Source organism: Carassius gibelio, chromosome B16, assembly GCF_023724105.1.
Source record: "Carassius gibelio isolate Cgi1373 ecotype wild population from Czech Republic chromosome B16, carGib1.2-hapl.c, whole genome shotgun sequence".
Lineage (NCBI taxonomy): Eukaryota > Metazoa > Chordata > Actinopteri > Cypriniformes > Cyprinidae > Carassius > Carassius gibelio.
In genome coordinates, this window is record NC_068411.1 from 260684 (window position 1) to 275233 (window position 14550).

At 36.2% G+C, this 14550-nt stretch overlaps 1 protein-coding gene across 2 annotated transcripts; it reads left to right on the forward strand.

Moving 5' to 3' along the window:
* Window positions 1–1008: 1008 nt before the first annotated feature.
* LOC127974421 (CUGBP Elav-like family member 5) lies at window positions 1009–14029 on the forward strand. Of its 2 annotated transcripts, none has more exons than XM_052577655.1 (3): window positions 1009–1175; window positions 2037–2116; window positions 13296–14029. In XM_052577655.1, exons 1-3 carry the CDS (start codon window positions 1070–1072, stop codon window positions 13629–13631), a joined length of 522 nt encoding a protein of 173 aa, XP_052433615.1. In that variant the 5' UTR covers window positions 1009–1069; the 3' UTR covers window positions 13632–14029. The 2 variants fall into 2 exon arrangements, with proteins under 2 accessions (XP_052433615.1, XP_052433616.1); XM_052577656.1 differs by having other exon boundaries at window positions 13323–14029.
* The last annotated feature ends 521 nt before the right edge of the window (window positions 14030–14550 follow it).

A 14550-nucleotide genomic window follows, 5' to 3' on the forward strand; every position in this document is an offset into this window, starting at 1 on the left:
TGTTTGCAGTGCACTTATATAAACCAAACCTTACGTTTCACCAAGGGTGTCTCGCCTTAATTTAAGTGATTCTTTCTGTTAAATAGTGAGAAGTAACTCTGTTTATGAACAAAACATTGAATTGAACATTGAATCATTTAGTCAAGCGAGCACGGATACATTTAGGAGCTGAACAAGTGAGGCATTAAATCATTTCATTTCATCAGCAGATTCATTCAAACACACTTATTCATTCAGCAACAGAGCCAAGTGTTCCTTTAGTATCATTTAGTCAGTCGATTCGTTCGAAACACTGCTTGATTCAGGGACAAAATGCAACTGCGTGTTCTCTGTTTATCTTACCTATCACCCATCCATCCATCCATCCATCCATCCAAATTGGGTTTTCATGGTTACCATTTTTAATGGTAAATGATAATAAATTTGAATAGGCACGATGCTTTTAACCCTTATAATATTCAATAGAATATGCCACTGCGATTCTCTCGCAAAAGTCATCAGGTTTTAAAAATGATTTGGGAGAATCATATTTATAAAACATTCAAGATTTCAGCTCAGTCAAAGAAAGTATTATCTGTGAATACACCCAGTTGCCATAAACCAAACACAGAACAGAACACAAACAGCTCGCATTCATTTGAATTCCAGGTCAGCGGTAGCGGCACTCTCAGTCTATCTACACCCTCCAGAAATTTCGTAGAAAGCGGCATCTCTTCGCAGTCTGCTACTTCCTATTAAACCAGGCCTCTACGCACGACAGCTTAGTGCTATCACCTCAGGCCTACCCACCATTTCCAACATGGGGTTGAACCCAATTATCCCCCAAATTAAAATGAACAGACTTGGCATGGGGAACAATTACTGCTGCGACTCCATTCCACATGCTAAATGGGCCAAGCAAAAGCAGTCCCTGTTTGCCCATGCTGGCCAAGGACCAAAAGTCTGAGTAGTATTTGGGCTGTGCTTACAATAGTAATGTATGTGGGTAATTGGAAGGTGAGAGGTTACGCCAGTCATTGCATTCGCTCTGTTTTTCTTTGCTTCAGAAGACAGGAAGCTGTTCGTCGGGATGCTGAACAAACAGCAGACGGAGGAGGACGTGTACCGTCTTTTCGAGCCCTATGGAGTCATCGAGGAGTGTACGGTGCTAAGAGGTCCGGATGGAAATAGTAAAGGTGAAATGATGTTACTTTTTTATATATGACATTTTATTATCAGTCAGCAAGAAATCCAATAAATTTCGGAAGATCATATCAAACCCTTCCCTATGTGTTTTTTTTTTCTTATTCTCTCTTTGGGTTTTGTTAAATATAATGTTCAAATGTAAAGTTTAAGAGAGAGACGGAGAAAAAGCACATATTTGGGCTTGAAACTTTTTATAGACTTCATTGCTTGCCCACCGAGGCTTTAGGGACATTGTAAGACGCTAATACAGCCTGGCATTTGGAAAAGCACTGTGGGAGTGCAAGTTTTCCCCTTGCCAGTGTTACGAAATTTGCTGTAGGATTATTTCTGCTACTTAGGGGGTGGATCTCTGAATATATCCTGTCTTATGGAAGAAAAGAATAGATGTCAAAACACTCCCTGTATGATGAGACAAGGAAGCTACATTTAATTTAGCTCTTAATGTGTTTTATTTCAAACTCCGCTCCTGCCAAAAATGAGCTTAATTCTTAAATAAAAACGGAATTAAATATGTTACGCTTGTATAAGGCACATTAAGACCTATCCTTAATATTTTGACAGCTTCTTCAACGGCTTGCAATACGACTACTCTTGAATCTTAAATGGGTTTGAATTCTCGTGATGAATATCTGTGACAGTGTTTAAAAAGATATCAGTTATCCTGTATTTGGTGTTTTGTTTGCATAGATGGGCATGTGGCAGTAAATAGCACGCTTTTCACATCAGAACAGTCTCTAGAGGAGCCGCTTGCTTACTGTTGGAGGCTCAACTTGGAGAGTGTTTTAACGTGCCTCTCTACACTGTGGTTAAAGCATTTGTGTGCCTTTGTATGTGTGTCTTTTTTCTCTCAGGCTGTGCCTTTGTAAAGTTCTCCACACACGCTGAAGCACAGTCTGCAATCAGCGCCCTGCATGGCAGTCAAACCATGCCAGTGAGTACACACTCCTCTATAACACACACACACACACACACACACACACACACACACACATAAACCTCTTATTTTCAGTGTTGCATTTATGCTTTGTACTTTCTACTTTGATGTTCCTCCTGCAATCAGAGGTTGTATGTTCTGTACATTCTGAGGTCACTGTATAATTAAGATCTTTTAATCTTGTTTTTAGTTCTTAAAAATGTATCCTTATTATTCTTTAGGTAATATGTGGTTTCTCCAAACAAAAAAGTTGTATTTAAAAGCTTATGTTTATTTAAAATGTCATGAGGAGTAACTATCAATTAAAAATTAAATACGTTTTTCTTACATCTTAAAGTTTTTCTTTAAATGTTTTTGAATATATTTTCTAAATTATAGTATTTTTTTAACAAATATCATGAATTATTTTATAAATATCATTATTTTTGTTGGGGAGTTGCACCACATGACAATTTATAACCTGAACTAATCTTGCCTTGTTATCAATGCATATTTTTTATTTTTTATTTTTTACAAATAGTTATTAGTGAAATTGCAGGGATGTATATATGTAACATTTACTCATTTTCTCGCCAAACTAAAGTCATGCGGTGTGACCAACAATGATTTTGTGTTGTTTGTTTGTTTCGTTGGTCGAACCACATGAATTCTTGTCAGACAAAGGTTTTTCAAATGTAAACAATCAATAAGCAGATGTTTTGTTGTTGTTGTTGTTGTCATTGTTGTTGTTTTGTTTTAGTAGTTGTAGTGAACCAGGCAATCAACTCAATTTCAAACAAATAACAAATAAGTCACTTCAACTTATGAACTGCATATTTGGCCATATTGTTTTGTTGAATAGCTGCATTTTTTCTCGATGACTGGATGCTGAGCCATAAAGAGCCACCTATGTAGCACAATCTGTCTGAATCACACAGTTATTAATTCACACATGCATAACTCGGCTCTCAGAAGTAGTCATATTGATGTTTTATTTGCTAAAAGAGAAGTTATAGACTGTCAATATGCATTGTGTGCGTGTGTGCATGTGTGTGTGTGTGTGTGTTTTTCACAGTGCAGTGACATTTTTAAAGAAACAGTAATATATATATATACTTTTTTTTTTTTTTTACAGTGATTCCAAACCTATATAACTTTCTTCTGTGGAACACAAAAGGAGATGTTTTGAGGAATGTTCTAGACATATTATTCAGTACAAATACTTTTTTGGTGAACTATCACTTTAAGAGAAATAAATGCGTAGAGATGAAGCACGACGAGATGGATCTGTGTTGTGATCCGCTCTCTGTATAACCTTTAGGGTCAACCGAGGTGCAAATGATTCAGACACAGTGAAATGTAAACCACAGTCTTAAAATCTTCACCTCACACACGCGCTCAGACATCCTTTCCTCTCTCCTTCCCGCCATCCTCGCGGGACATTAGGCAATAGACTTGTTTACCTCACCTTTCACCACATTGACTGGTGAATTATTCATTGGCATGTACTGAGGTGGGAGTGGAGGAGAGAAAGAGAGAGAGAGCAGGAAGGAACGCAAGATAGAAAAGTAGAAAGAGAGAGGTCGAGAGACAGGGGAAGAGTGGAGGAAGCTCATGGGGGAGGGATGGAAAAGGTTTATAGTCATCTCGGTAGGTAAATTGATTATGGAAAACCTTACCGGCCTCCAATCTCTTGAGTCTGAAGTTGTAGAGGGAGGGGTCATGACTCGCTTGGCTCCCTGGTGCCAAAGTGAGATGTTTCGCTGAGATAATGGAGCTCTTCTCAAGGCAGAGCTTGGTGAAGCACTCATCCATCTACAGACTCTTCAAAAGAAGTGATGGTGAACTTGCCGAACACCCACAAGCCTCTCACGCCCTCGGGCCACCAGCAGTTCACAGTTATAAAAGTAACACTAACACCAGACATGATATGACAAATATATCATTGTATAAGTGATACACTTTTATTCTGCCATCAAAGCAAACGCGAAGTTACAACCAGTCAGAACATATTTGATCTTTCATTTAACGACAAATAGGACTTCTACATTGTGTGAAGTGACTGGAATAGATAACATAAGCATTTGTGATTTGACAAGTTATTTATTTGTCTGGACTGAAGTACAATACCAAACAAAATGACAAACAATTAGAGAATATTTGGGTTAAAATTTATGGAAAAACAAGACTTTAAATTAATAAAATGTCACTGTAGGAGGAGCTAAATCATGTGATGCGATTTCCGTGTGGGCGGGGCTATTTAGCATGAGGTGATTGAAATAGAAATCGTGTCAGAAATAGGTGTGATGCAACAAATTTACAGCGTTAAGTAATTTGTTTGCCTGGACTAATGCACAATGCTAATCAAAATGACAACCAATCAGAACATTTTTGATGTTTCATTTATAAAAAATTAGATTTCTGTGTGGGCGGGGCTACAATGCGTGAGGGGATTCGGTAACATTTTCTATAAAGCCCGTATTTATAAAACATTATAAGGGTATTCTCGAGGGATTATAATGAATGCATAATGCATTTAAAAAACGTATAATATGTCATATTAATTCATGAATAATCATAACACAATTATGATACATCATAGTACTTACGTATTTGTGCTTATAAGTTTAAGACTGCTAGTTGACATGTAGTTGCAGATTTACTTATCAACAGCTGTCTAAAGGGTACCATCAAAATAATCAAACTAATATTACAATACAAATAGTTCAAAGCAAATGTGTCATATTACACATTCATCTGATCTGATAGAGAAAAAAGTTATTATTTTTATTATTACTACTACTACTACTACTACTTATAAGTGGTCTTTGACCGCTTTAAGTAAAGTAGCATCAGAAAAATGGCAAGGTATGAGACTTATAATACATTATAACTATGAGAAATATAATCTGTTGTAAAAGTGGATGCAACGTGTTCATTGCGTTATAAATCATCATACTCTTAAAAGCTTTAACCACAAATAAGTAACTATTTTAATATATTAAAACTGTTATGAATATGCATTCATTATAATGCCTTAAGAATAAAATTATAATTTATTAGCCTATAAATACTACCTAATAAATACGGGGATTCTAATAAAAAACATGGCAGAAGAAAGTGTGGTGTGATGTAGTCATTTGTTTGTCCAGACTAAAAGTACATTGCTAAACGAAATAACCTATAAGAAAATATTTGATATTTAATATACAGCTATTTGAAAATAAAATAAAATAAAATAAAATTATAACTGTGGATGAGACTGAAAAATAGAAAAATATCACTTGCTTTGTGTTTCGCCTGATTTGGGAAAGGTAACAACAAAAGCAACTTTCGAAATTAATTAAAGTTAAATACTGTGCATAAATACAATTCTAATTCAAAGTCAGTCTTTCTTAGTAAAATATGTAACTCAAATTGTGTTTTCGACAAATGAGATTTTAGGGCAGGTGGGAAAACTGTGTAGCTGCTTGATGATTTAGTGTTATGAAACTTAACAAATATGTTTTTAAAAAATTATTTAGGTAATAAAATCACATCCAAATGTTCTTTATGCTTGCTACAGCAAGTAGACAGCCATTTAAAAAATAATAATAATTTGGACCGGTGAAATATTAGTGTACAGTATAGTTAATAATAGTTACTACAAAAATAATTTTTTGGGACCGATGAGATTTTAGTGTACAGAAATAGAAACCAATAAACTGACAAAATGTTTAATTTTGTGTCGCATTTTTGGCTGTTTAAGACCAAAACTCACAAACGCATCATTTTTCTTTATTGGGTCGCACAAATACACCAACCAGCCCCTCTTACAACATCAGTTCGCTCTCAAAGAACCAAACGCAGCTTATAGTTACTACAGTAAGGAGTCCAGTAAAGAAACGAGTGTTCGTTCATTTTCAATACGCATGCATAAAACGGGCAGCAAGAAACTGGCCTTACTGCAGAACTGCTCAATGCTTATAATCGATCCAATCTTATATTAGACTCAAATCGGCCCCGCTCATGGCAGTCAGTGCATTATCTTCATGCACGCATATGCATGCATGTATACATAGCATAACCATGAGGTCACAGCTACATACTCTGATCTAATTTTACAGCTCCAGAAGCTCGGACTGAATGCATTTTCCTGTCTGAACAATACATAAATACGAAGAGCACATGTACACACATCAAATTAGTGCATGCAGGTTTGAAGAAGGGTTTTGGTCGTGTGGCAATTAAAAATGTACACCGTTGTGTGGTAAAGCAGACTTCAGTAAGACATTGTACTATGGAAAACCAGGGATGAAATCACACCCGCCGAAGGTTGGGAGGGGTCAAGGAACTCTAGCCCCTCCACTTCCGTCTCATTTCCACCCGAATGTGTATGCCAGGGATTGAGCGTATTTCAACCAACACAGGGAAATGAAACTGCCGCTGCTATCTGATATTACAATCTCCTTGGTTTAGGAGAGTTTGTGCCACCGACCGATTGCCACTGTCTATGGTTGAACGGCAATGCGTACAGCTGGGTTTTCATTTCCTCATGACTGTGTGGATATCTGAGCAACAACTACGGAAGAAATACTGGCCCAAAACTGCAGCCGTAGTCAAACCGTAATGTTTGACTGCAAACAGCCTTTAAACGTGATGCTAGCGGTTTACATGCATTTTTATCTCTCTTTTATATAATATCTCTTATTATCTTATTTGAAATATTAGCTACTCGAAAATAGTTATTTGTAGAATATATTTGAATATATTAGCACAATTTATTATTATACTGTATATTTGGATTTAGAACTATATATTCTATAGTTTACTACTCTATTTTATATATTTATATATTTCAATTTGTTACTATACACATAATTATATTTGAAATATCTTAATAAATTGAAATAAATAAAGTGCATATTACTATTTACATTTATATATTTAGATGTAGAGCTGTAATACTACAAATTCAGTAAGAAAAGTTTAAACATACATATTTTATACATTCTTTGTGTGTGTGTGTGTGTGTGTGTGTGTGTGTGTGTGTGTGTATTTTCAAGTTTTTTTTTTTTTTTTTGGAAAATGGATTGATTAAAATGCATTGACCCAAAAGTTTGCATGCATAATGAAAAAAATATTTATCATTTACAGTTTTAACTGTATTTAGCAATATAAGTATTAGCAATATAAAATTCTAGTTATTTCTTGGAATTTCTGATTCTAATGAATATGAATATATGAATATATATATACATATATTCTTTATAAATTATATTCTAAGTCCATACATTCATATATATATATATGGATATGATTCCAATATATATTACAGATAATAGGAATATAATAGAGAGTGCAGTTATATTCAGACATGTAGTGATATGCAGTGATTAAAAGGCATTAAACATTAAAAAAGATAATTAAAATTGGTAAACCCCTTTTTTTCACAGCTGAAAGCTACAAGAAGTAGCAACAGGCTCAGCTGGTCTTTGTGCAAGATAATTCATTTATATTATCTTATTCACAGTTAATGGACAAAGACAGATGTGTAGGGTTAGAGTTACATCAGATGTACAGTATAGCTTAGTTAGTGTCTTCATGGTCCACGTTCCAACAGAAACCTCACGAATCGGGAAAGCACCAAGTTCCTGTAAAGCTTCCTGTAAAGATGCAGCCTTCACTTTGATTCCAGGGCCTCGTTTTCCTCTTCTTTTTCCTCTGTAGAACAGCAGCACTTTTTATTCCCACAGTTTTACTCTCTCTCCTGAATCCATTTCACTGGGTACTGGACCTATGGGAATTCCTCCGGGTGCTTGGCGGCTTAAAATTTAATGAGAGTTTTACTTCACAGATCAACCACCGCTCTTTCTCTCTCTCTCTCCCATCACTTTCTCTTACAAATGCATAGCCTATATCTTCCTGGACCAACAAGCCCTCGGCTCTGATAATTCGCTGAATGTCTCCGAGCTGAAGCAAACAAACAGTCAAGAAAAGATTGGACAAATACCATCAACACATTCGGAGAATTCGGAACGCTCCAAAATTTAGCACTAAAGGAACATTGGATTTCTTCTTTTATTAGCTTCGCCGAAGAACTTTCATAACGCACAGTAAATATTTTTGTTCTCCTTCGTAATAGCTCAAGGTGGTGTGCAGAACGTCTAGGTTTTCAAGAAAGACTCTGAGCACTGCAGATAATCGCATTTGAGGTTAAGATTAAAATGCCAGTGTAGGCCGACAGTCTGCATACAACTTAATAAGACGAGTTCAAGAAGTTAAAGGTTTAGTTCAACACAAAAATGAATGTTCTTTAATCACTTACTCCTACTTTCTTCTAGGGAAGACAAAAAAAGTTATCTTTAATAAAAGTGGATGGTACGGAAGCCTGTTTTTGCTACCAATGAAAACATTTAAAAAGGTTACTGCAGCTTTTTATCTCATGATTAAAAAAAGAAAAGAAAAAATAAGAATAATTAAATAAAAGTCTGAATCACACGATGTATAGTCAGAACTCTGAAGGAAATTCCAAGTTATATCTTGCAATTCTGATGTTTATCTGAGGATTCAAATATTTTCAGAGTTCATAAATTAGATTTGTGATTCTGAGATAAAAGGTTTTTTTAATTTTTTAGAAACGGGTTTCTGTAGGAAGGTGACCAAGTGACCAAAACTGCAATTAAGCACTATAAAAACATTAAAAAAAAAAAAAAAAAACAGTAAAAATGGCTTACACTCTATATTACTATACTCTCTCTCTCTCTCTCTCTCTCTCTCTCTCTCTCTCTCTCGCTCTCTCTCTCTCTCTCTCTCTCTCTCTCTCTCTCTCTCTATATATATATATATACCATTTCAGTTTTTCTATTTCACATATAATTCAATTTCTTAATTCATTATTACTTTGTAATTATTTGTGAAATTTTCTGACAGTGAAAATTGTTTAATGTAAATCCAATACTGTTTTATTTTTTTTCATTTATTTTAGTGAAATCTTCTGAATTCATCCATTAAGTTATATATAGTAGTAATATGTACATTTTTACATTGCCACCGTTCCCTTTCATTGTTTGAAAAAGAGCAGCTTGGACATTCTGAAAAATATCTCCTTTTGAGTTCCACAAAAGAAACAAAAGCGCTAGAGGTTTGGAACAAATAACAAATAACTAAATTGTCATTTTTGGCCGAACTAACGCTTTAATCAATGGAAAAAATGATGCTGCAAACTTTTAGCGTATCTCAACAATCTTTAGTAAACACCAAATGTTTTTATTCCAGTCCATAGATGTCTGTAACTCCCTTGATGTTTTACCCAGAAATAATTTTAACTACTTTGGTGATAAAAACCCTGAAGGGATACAAGATAAGGCCCTTTTTTTTAAGATTGCAGCTTTGTGCCGTCTTCCGCTTGTGCATTTTGTGGCACTTCTCTTGACCTGCAAAAGTGCATTATGTATAGTCGTGCAGCACAACTAATGAGCAGTGACTGAATGCACTGATAATGCCTTCGGTAATGATATCCTTACTAAGCAGTTGAGCAAACAAAACAATAAAACAGTTCTGAAAAGGATAAGGGCATGAAGGTTCAAACAGAGTGAAATCGAAAATCAAATCTACATTTTTCTTCCCCAGTGACTGTTTTGGTTGTTTTTCTGGCCACTCCTTCAGACGCCTACATGAGTGCCGTATGCCTAGAACCAGAGTTGTCGAGCTTGAATGTGCAAACTGATTGCTTTGAACTTGGCCCTCTCTAAGCATTCCGACAGCAATACAGAGAACAATAGTGACCACACATTTTTTTTTTTCAAAAGCATTGGTTCTGGATTTGATTTATTATTATTATTATTATTATTTATTTGATTTATTTTTTCATTCACCATAGGCTTTTTGAAAAGTTATTTGATAAAGAGTTGTATTTGGTATCAAACATTTCTGATGCAAATTAAAACATTTGATTTAAAGTAAAAAAAAAAAAAAATTAGAAAATGATGTGTAAAATGTTTGGATATATATAATATATGAAGAGTTCAGATGCAAACAAAAGCCTCAAAGTGGCGTCTGAAATTTTCATCTAAAATAACAATTTTTATCAAGCTCCTATGTTTAGGTTCTGTAATTTTTACTCTAATGGCAATGAATGGGTAATTTTCCTATGCAATTAAAGTGAAATAACTGAACATAAATATACGAGAGTGATTCATTTTAGAAGAAACCTTCAGACAGCACTTGAGGCTTTTGCATCTGCAAAATGATATTGCAGTATATAAGTAAACTTTGCAGGGCTTCATGGGAGGCATGGATGCGATCTCTTTTGAGCCATTTTTTTTTCCAAAATTAATTCTGAAATTAAGATTTAGTTCATTTTTTGAACATGTTTTAATCAGTCATTAATTAAAAATGAATAATTAATAAATAAATAAATACTTTTGAAATATTTTTAAATAAAAATGTTCTGATAATCAAACCTTATTATGTATTTATTGTTATATGTTTAGTGACTAAATGCCTCTTGAAGTGAATAATGCACTGCACAATGCACATTGCTTTCTGCACAAAATATGAACGATTATGTGATTAGTTGCTTCATGTTGCCATTTAGCATTGTTTTTCCCTTCTGCTGAGATGTAGACCTACAGTACAACCCATTTTGGAACAAGACCCACCAGTTGTGGACCTAAAACACACTCCCCCGTTGGCTTGTGGCCTCACCTGATTTCACCCCATATTGTGGCTGCTTATCAACATTTTCATGTCAATTTCAGCTAGCCTCTTATCTTGGCTGATGCACAACCTTTCTCTACTGTCAGATCACAGTCATATTTTGGCCTTTTTCACGAAATCGATTCAGTAGGTTTATTTTTATTTTTTTGTCCGAACCGTATAGTACTGTAACAGGGGGATGTTATGGGCTGATAAAGGTCAAGTGTAGCATCGAATCATTGAGAGATTCATAATGAATGTGAGCGCGGCTCTCACGGCAGGTGTTTCATTACCACGGTACGGGAGAGAATGAGTGAGCCAGACTTAGAAACCCACACACCCAAGGTCAGACCATAATCATTGGTGGCCTTGTCAATCTCAAACCCAGGTTTTTCCATCTAATCCTTTTGATATTTCATAACCTATCAAATAGCGAAATCCGAGATAGATTTTGTTATGTAATGGTCAAGCTGCCAAGGCTCATGTCAATCTACTGATGCCACTAACAGTTTTGTAGATGTATTTGTTTGACTGCATGAGGGTTGATTTTGAGAGTTTGTAGAAACTCATAATGCTTTCTTTTTCTTCTTCTTGGGCAAAAAGCTGAATTGTTGTTTTGAATATGCATCCAACCACCTTGTGTTTGGTGCAAAGTTGAAGTGAAAAAGTCATGATAGATTCACATATGCCATTCACATAGGAACTTAAAGTGCCCCTATTATTATTATTTTTTTTTAGTTTCTAATATTGTTTTGGTAGTCTCCTACAATGGGTTTACCTTAATCCAAGGTCAGAAAACGCTTTTGTTTCCTCAAAATACACATTTAATGTCACCTCATTTTACAGCAATTCTCAAACGATTCATTTGAAGCATTCCTACGATTCAGTCTCTCTAAATCCCTCCCTTCCATGAGCCTACTCTGCTCTGATTGGTCAGATGGCCCAGTCTGTTGTGATTGGTCTACCACGTACAGCGCATGTCAGAAACAATATGCCCATTGCCATAGTTCCATATTTTGAATGCTAAATGTAAAATATAAACATCTTTTATTTATCTTACTTACAGCTTGTGATTCAGTGGAGAAGCTGATCCAAATAAACGGGGCACTGATCCGTCTTTCAAGAGCAAGTGTTTTGTGAATCGCACATTGAACTCCCTGAGATTAGAGAAGAAGTTGTCAGTGAGGGGAACACAAAAAAAGATTGGGGTTGCTGTGGTAAAGTGAAAAAAAAAAAAAAATAAATAAAAAACAAAGAAGAAGAATTTGAACCACTGCATCTCTGCAACCTCTTCATTTGGAAGTGAAAACAAATTAACTTTCATATTGTCTTCTTGACATGATGTTAACCACAGGAAGAAGCGACAGGGTTTTTGAGGGCAGGTCAAGTTGTTCATGGCTGGCCAGAGTATTATGGTGATATTATACAAATGTGTTACCACTTCACGAAAGTACTGATGACTCATTTAGGCTGTTCAGACTCAGATCTTTCTTTTGAGAGACAATAACTTTATTTAGCATGCACTTTTGGCTTTGCAAACTTTGTAGACTGTTTACATTCACAAATTGGTACATTACACACTGCATGAAAGGCAATATTCCAAATGGAATAATAGGAGCACTTTAAGGTTTTGATCATTCTTAAAGGGACAGTTCACCCCAAAATAACTCAGTCATTGTATTCACTCTAATGTTGTTCCAATCCTGGGTGGCATACTGTCTTCTGTTTGAACACAATTAAGGAGTGTCTGAAATGCTCTTTTGCATAAAAAGTCCACAAAGCATCATAAATGTAATTCATTCGACTCATATTTCAAGTTGTTTGGTGTTATATGATGTGATTTGACAGTCCAAAATATAAGTCATGACTGGGTGAAAATTTCTAAAAACCATCTCCAGTGAGCTGCAACCAGATCACTGAATCAGTGAGTTGAGAATTGGTTCAGTCCAACTGATGAACGAATCTCTCAGGTAGGTTTTGTGAACTGGATTCCATTCCAAAGATCCGATTCAAAAGTCAAAGGACTGAATCCTTCACAAAAGAATGACTAATATAGAACGCTATAGTATTGACCAGTTTGTATGTATTAACTATTTAATTGTCTGTCTGTTTGTCTGTCTGTCTGTCTATCTATTTATATTTGGTGGTTATTTTGTGCCTCTTTGAGTCATTAGGGATATTAATTTGTGTTACATGGAGTCTTACAGGTTTAATAGAACATGACAATTAGTAAAGGTCTGTATACACCAAGGACAATGACTATAACTATAGAGTTTTGATAATCTTTCTAATTTTATGGGAATAGCAATGTCCACACCACAACTATAACAAGTAATTATGTGGTTGGAATCATTTTCAGAACCATTTTGAATGCTAAAAACATTGACGATCATAATCCACCTGGCATTGAAGAGCTCAAACTTTTAAATCGAGAACATTTTGAATTGTATTTCCTGTGGTTGTTGACGTTCTCGCTTGCAAAGCGGGAGGTTAAACGCAGCCTGCCCTCTCTCCTCAGACTGGCTCCGATTCTCTCCTCCCTCAGGGCGCGTCGTCCAGTCTGGTGGTCAAGTTTGCCGACACGGACAAGGAGCGCACCGTCCGCCGCATGCAGCAGATGGTGGGCCAGTTTGGCATCTTCAACCCTGCCATTGCCCTGCCCTTTAGCACCTACAGCACCTACGCGCACGCGGTGAGTACCCTTCCTCCCCTCTGGGGGACTTGGCGACTCTGGACCCAACACTTTCCAATTTCGATGATCTCATTGCCTCATTCCTGCATGCCCAAACATCCTCACTCATGTGCCCAGAGTGACTCAGAATATTCCATAGGAAAATCTTCACTTGGTTATTAATAGCTTGCATCGGGTGCTTCGGTACCTCGGGGAGGTTGAAAGGCAGTCGAGAGGCTGAGTTGGTGCCTAATATTCATTCATGAGAGACACTAAAAAAACAGTTAGTTTCTAGTTAGTTCCTCCATATGGAGTAGACAGATATACATATATTCATGTACTGATAGGCATAGGCGAATATTTCTCGTAAATGCCAGGATTAATTGTTAGAGTCGACCCGGCCCCTCGGGGCTTATCATTCACACTCATTTTCATATCACAGACGTGCGGGGGACAGCGGAAGATGTGCGTACGGACAATCTCACAGTAACTGCCAGGCCAGTACGCAGGAAAAATACGCCCTCATTGGCATTCATGAGATGCGGAGCGTCCGCAGGAAATGCAAATGGTCCGAGAGCGGCGTGCGGGAAGGCAGGCAGGGCGGCTGCCGTTGCTCCCACAGGTTGGCAGTGACTTTTATCTCCTGTGTCAGAGATGGTGCAGCGTGCCGCTCGCTGGCAATGACACAGTCTCTATAATTCACTGTTCAAGACCAAGCCACATCCCACACATGCCGAAACCGACTGCTTTATAGTGCATGCAGCATGTGGCAAAGTTTGTGACTTTTTATTAGGTCATCTTTTTGACTAATCAAGGGAAGTGTTATTTTAAACCAGATACAGAAACCCATTTAAAGGGGCACTCACTATTTTTTAATTTGTAATTTTTTTTTTATACATGAAGAAATTAATAGGAATAAAAAAATAAAAAGTTATATGTGCATCACATGAGATGATGATTCCGGGTCATATTAGTAGCCTAATGAAGCTGTTTCATTTTACGTAGCGTTTGTCACCTCATGAGAGCCACCATATTAAGATCACATGACCAGCCACTATAATGCAATCCTAAATCGATTATTATTGAACACTGTTGATAGTGG

Coding starts and splice junctions, on each gene's coding strand:
- LOC127974421 (XM_052577655.1), top strand. CDS start 1,070: ATGCTGAACAAACAGCAGACGGAGGAGGACGTGTACCGTCTTTTCGAG. Junction 1,176..2,036: donor TCCGGATGGAAATAGTAAAG/GTGAAATGATGT, acceptor TTTTTCTCTCAG/GCTGTGCCTTTGTAAAGTTC. Junction 2,117..13,295: donor ATGGCAGTCAAACCATGCCA/GTGAGTACACAC, acceptor CTCTCTCCTCAG/ACTGGCTCCGATTCTCTCCT.